The 4978-nt window shown below is 34.7% G+C and overlaps 1 protein-coding gene across 1 annotated transcript in view; it reads right to left on the bottom strand.

Annotated features, from left to right (window-relative positions):
- LOC112153659 overlaps nt 1-4160 on the bottom strand; it is a 9062-nt gene extending 4902 nt beyond the window's left edge. The window contains exons 1-6 of the mRNA XM_036214056.1: nt 3957-4160; nt 3303-3399; nt 1610-1701; nt 1415-1498; nt 1193-1254; nt 147-236 (exon numbers count right to left, since the gene is read on the bottom strand). Coding sequence (XP_036069949.1) covers nt 147-236; nt 1193-1254; nt 1415-1498; nt 1610-1701; nt 3303-3399; nt 3957-4064 — 533 coding nt within the window. The 5' untranslated portion in view covers nt 4065-4160. The remainder of the gene's footprint in view (nt 1-146; nt 237-1192; nt 1255-1414; nt 1499-1609; nt 1702-3302; nt 3400-3956) is intronic.
- Between the last annotated feature and the right edge of the window lie 818 nt (nt 4161-4978).

Genomic DNA, 4978 nt, shown 5'->3' with positions numbered 1-4978 from the left:
TTGCGATTAATCGCGATTAAAAATTTTAATCGCCTAACAGCTCTAATTTTTACCCATCGACTCTATAAATGTGACCCGGCCCAGATGAGCAAAAGAAAATGGATGAATTGATGGATAAATAACATAAAAAAAGCAAAATACAATACCTTTTTTCCACATATCTCCCTTTGGTGAAATATTCAGGAGGCTTGTAATTTATTGGTTTATTTGAATTGGTGGTTGGCTTGCATCTCAAACTGTCAAAACAAAGACAAAACAGTTGTAGAAGGCAGTCATTTTAATTTATTTCTTACAAACAGTATCACATTCCTAGTGAACGCTTTGTTCTAAAACACTAGTTCTATGAAATTGACCATAAACAATATATATTTATTTGCAGGTGTCACACAATCTTTTAATGGTTAGACTGTAGAAAACATTTTCATAAAGATAACAAGAACAAAACTAAAGCATTCTGCTTGTTTTTGTAGCTCCTGTGTCAGCCTTTTTTTATCCTTGCACAGTTTGTCCAGAATTCATTTATCTAGATCTAGATAGATGGATATGTACATGCATACATATAAATACAATCCATGAAAATACATATATAAAGAACATAGCATCCCAAGATGTGACCCAAGAACAACTCCGAAAAAGTCAATGAACCTAAAGAGTAATTTATTAGCTGACAGCACATTTCCTTCACCTCTAATATTCAATCCCAGATCGTTCCATAGGTTAGTAGAATGTCTTTATAATTTTTGATTGACCTTCCAAGAGGCAGTACAGACAAAAACTTTGAGTCATGGGTAAAAAAAAAAAAAAAAAAAAAAAAAACATCAACAATCATGCATCGTGGTGATTTGTCTCCTATTATGGGGTGTGTAGCCTGTAGCTTCCGCCTTGGTGACTTTTTGAGAGGCAAACTAAACAACTATACATTTTACATTCTTTCTTGCCCCAATTTGTACCTGTATTTGTATGTGAAGGATACTGATGTGAGAACACAATCATTAGTTAAGATTAAATATTTTAAGTGCATTTGTTGCAAATGTGACTTTGAAATAGTTTGTGCCTCACCAGCCACACACCTCACTGGACATCACTGTCCCAGACAGACAAATAGATATGTGAACACTTACAGGGAAAATTAAATATTGTTCTTTACTAAGTCTTCTAAATACAGATGCATAGCACAGGTGCTATACATTACCTTCCACTGGTTATTCCTAATATCCCCACAGTTACAAGTCCAAACTGGGTGAAGAATATGTTCTATACAAAGGCAAAAAGGTACAAACTACATTAGCTTGTGACTCTACTTAAAAAAGACAGATATAAAGTAAGTGAAGGTTCCAAAAACACTTAAATTATACAATTTTCAAAGTTAAAGCAACACCATTTTACAGCTCTTTTTCCTGTGCTGGTAAATTACCTGTGGTGTGAGGTCTTTGTGAAAAAAGCCATTTTTACCAAGGGTTTTTAGTGCCACGATGATCTCAACAAACCAGCTCAGTATCTTAAAGACAAAATATTGCACAATTAAAACAAGAATTTCACTGCAATGGGAGCAACAGATTAATTTTAATCATTGTAGTTTTTCAGGTTAGGGTTGTAATTCTTTTTATACCTGTGAAGAAGTCAGATCACCTTCTTTGATTTTTTCTGCAAGACTTCCTCCATGGCAGAAATCCATCACTATGTAGCACATCTGCCCATCACCTTAAGAGCAAAAAGAAAAGTCCAGACTTTATTCTGTGTTGTTTTTAATAGTTTCCTTGACTGTAAACATAATAGGTCTATGTATATCCTTAGGATTTTTTTTTATATGCATTTATATTTTAATTACTTTTTGTTTGTTGATGTAAAAAAAAGACAACTGCATAAGTTTAACTGAAACAGGAAAATATTCGTTTTTCATATTAAATACAAGACGAAACATTTATAATTTACATGTTCACAAATGCAATCTTCCCTAACCCCAACCTCATCATGGTTTGAATGTGGGTGTAGGATGAAGAGTGTAACTGCTCTTGAGGGCATTGTTGTCTGGGGTCAATGCCCTTAGTCTGCTCTCAAATGGTACACAGGTCTGGAGTGATAATCCCAATTAAAGCAGTTTAAATGCCACTTGTGGAAAAGTGTAAAATAAAGTTAATTACATAGCTTGGATGATATATTTATGGCTTTATCCTTTGCTGGGCTTGAGATTTTTGCTCCCAGGTGAGTAGCTTGTGGCCTACTCAAATGGGAACTGGCAGGGCACATCCCAAAAGACTATGTGCGATTGCCTGACCAATACGCCCAACACCAACAAAAGGAGCAAACTAAGGCCTAGTGCTATGTGATTTGGGCGGTAGTTAAGAACTGGTACCTCAACAGTCCAATCAATAGTGTATACTAACTCTTAGCACATGGGATGTCACCTCACTGAGCATGAAAGAGTCTTAGCATGCACTCTTCCTGTGGTTATGACTTAAGGATCACACAAAAGTACAGAGTATTCAGCTTTCTTGGAGTTTCTAGCAGAGATGCTAGACAGTATTTGAACCATGGGCCCCATTTTTCAACTAGGGGACTTGCAGACACACAGATCCGTTAATATCTTTTATTTTTCATCATCTAAACTGTCATCAGGCTTCATTCTAAAATCAACTACATACTGGCCAAATATGAATTCTTCCCTTCTCCCAAGCCCTTCTCCCTTACCCCTTCATTTAGCCCTCCAGACAGAGAGTTATGAAAAAATAATGTCCCATATTGCGGACATTACTTTCGTTTGATGACATCAGCAATAATTGCCGGTACGCTAGTGTAAGTGTGGAGCTTCTGTGGCTCAGAGCACACCCATGTGAAGAAAAGCACTTCTTAGAGGAACACGGTTTACCTTTGCGAATGAGGACGTTGTACTCCTCCAGTTGGAGGGTGAAATTTAAAAAATGAAATTTCCCAGACACGACTTGCACTTAAACTGCCCCTTCAAATGGAGGGAAGGGACAAAAGGAAGGGATAAGGGAAGAATTTGGATTGGGCCAATGTATTCTGCCTCTCTGTGGTTGTTTTACTTTTCACAGTCAGAACTAGATGTCAGGATTTTAAAAAAACATCCTCATTCATCACTCATCATGTCTTGTAATGAATTAATTAAAAATATTCCTCAAAAATAATTATAGAAATTTGATTTAAAAAAGCAAAAAAAATACCAGCTTCACTTACTTGTCTTCTCTTGTACAAGTTTGCAAATGTTAACACGTAGGCAAATATTTTGCAGTGACGATAAACCTTCAAAGAACAGGTTCAGGGAGTTTTTCAAAAAAACTTACATTCAATAGCCTTGAGTTCCAAAATATTAGGATGGTTTATCTTCTTGAGGGATTCAATGTTTGTATCTAACCATTGATCAACTTCTTGCCTGTGTATCTGTTATAAAAACATACATTAATGTGGTTTAACTCTAACTAGACAATGAAAATAAATGTGTCAATGCAAAAATAAATATTAACAAAACTATCATAGTATAAAAAAGTAAATATTTAATTAGTAAAATAAATTATAAGCATCTCGCACCTGCTCTTAAACTCTAACTCTTTTTTTATTTCATTTTCTGAGATTATGTCTGTCAAATCTTTATTTAACAGAATTGTTTTGGGAAACAATGATAAAATCTACAACAGATGTTGTCATGTAGCTCTTTAAAACATCTGTTTAAAACATTCTAACACATGTTATTGTTTAAAAAAACTGTGTTGCACATCTGTTCAACCCCCCCCCCCAAAAAAAAAACAAAACAAAACAAACAAAAAAAAACAACAGATGGAGTAGTTTAGATTGGCAAGCAATGAAAACAGTTTCTCTTAATGTAACTTTAGCACTTGACATCAAAATATATTGAATGACCAATTTAGTTGAGTTTATTTAGTTTTGCCTGATTTTTATTTTTTTTAAATAAACTAACGAAACTCAAGATATGCACTTACCTTCTTTATGTAAAATGTCTCATCATCTTTCGTGGCAATTATGGATTTTTCTTTTTCTTCTACGAGCTTGTAACCTTCCTCCTGAAGTTTACTCTTCTGACTCCCCATCTTTGCTGTTGCTTAAAAGAAATAATAATAATAATTGTTATCACGTTTTGAGTCTTTCCTTAGAATGTACTTATCTAAGCTAACATAGAAGGATGCTGGGACATTTTTAATAAAATAGAAATAAAAAAAACAGAAATCCATGATCAGAAAAAAATGCTTTTTAAAACCTGAATTCTGAAACATAAGCACATCTGACAAACAAATTAAAACAAATGAAATACAGATTTTAATAGTTTCCAGTTTTGCTAACAAAAATAATATTAATAGCAATACGCAGAAGAAGAGGAAAGTAAATTTTGTACATACCTGCAACTCTTTAGGAAACAGCTCGAACTAAGTGTTGCCTCATTCATCTGTGCTCAATATATACAGAGAAAGCGAAAGAAAACTATGAAAAGACACATTGTTTATATTGATTGGACTTGTAGATACGATTCACAAGTTATCTGAACAATGATGTCGAGGAATTAACTTGTAGGGGAATAGTGTTTTCATTGATAACACACAGATGTTGTCAGAACAGCAAAGACGTGAAAGAAAAATGCAGTGGGAACATTGTTTTAGTGTCAGAACTACTTGACGAGATGCAAACATTATTTGACCAATGGGAAAAGGTGAGATATAACTGCCTAGGCAGACACTGTTTTATTGTCAGGACTTCTAGATAAAATACTTGTATTTTAGTTTAACAAGGAGCATAACAGAAGGTGTGGCACATTCTAGTCCCATAGCCTGATAAGCTACGTAAGTGTTAGGCCCAATTCGAATTCTTTCCTTCTCCCTATCCCAACATTTAGCCCTCCAAACGGAGAGTTTATGGCCCAATCCGAATTCTTCCCTCCTCTCGTCCCCTTAACCCTTCCCCTTCACTTATCGCTCCAAATAGAGGGTGATGAAAAAATAGTGTCTAATTT

Source organism: Oryzias melastigma, linkage group LG10 (assembly GCF_002922805.2).
Source record: "Oryzias melastigma strain HK-1 linkage group LG10, ASM292280v2, whole genome shotgun sequence".
NCBI classification, from domain to species: Eukaryota; Metazoa; Chordata; class Actinopteri; order Beloniformes; family Adrianichthyidae; genus Oryzias; species Oryzias melastigma.
The sequence above is the reverse complement of the archived record's forward strand: the minus strand, read 5'-3'. Positions and strand labels throughout refer to the sequence as shown.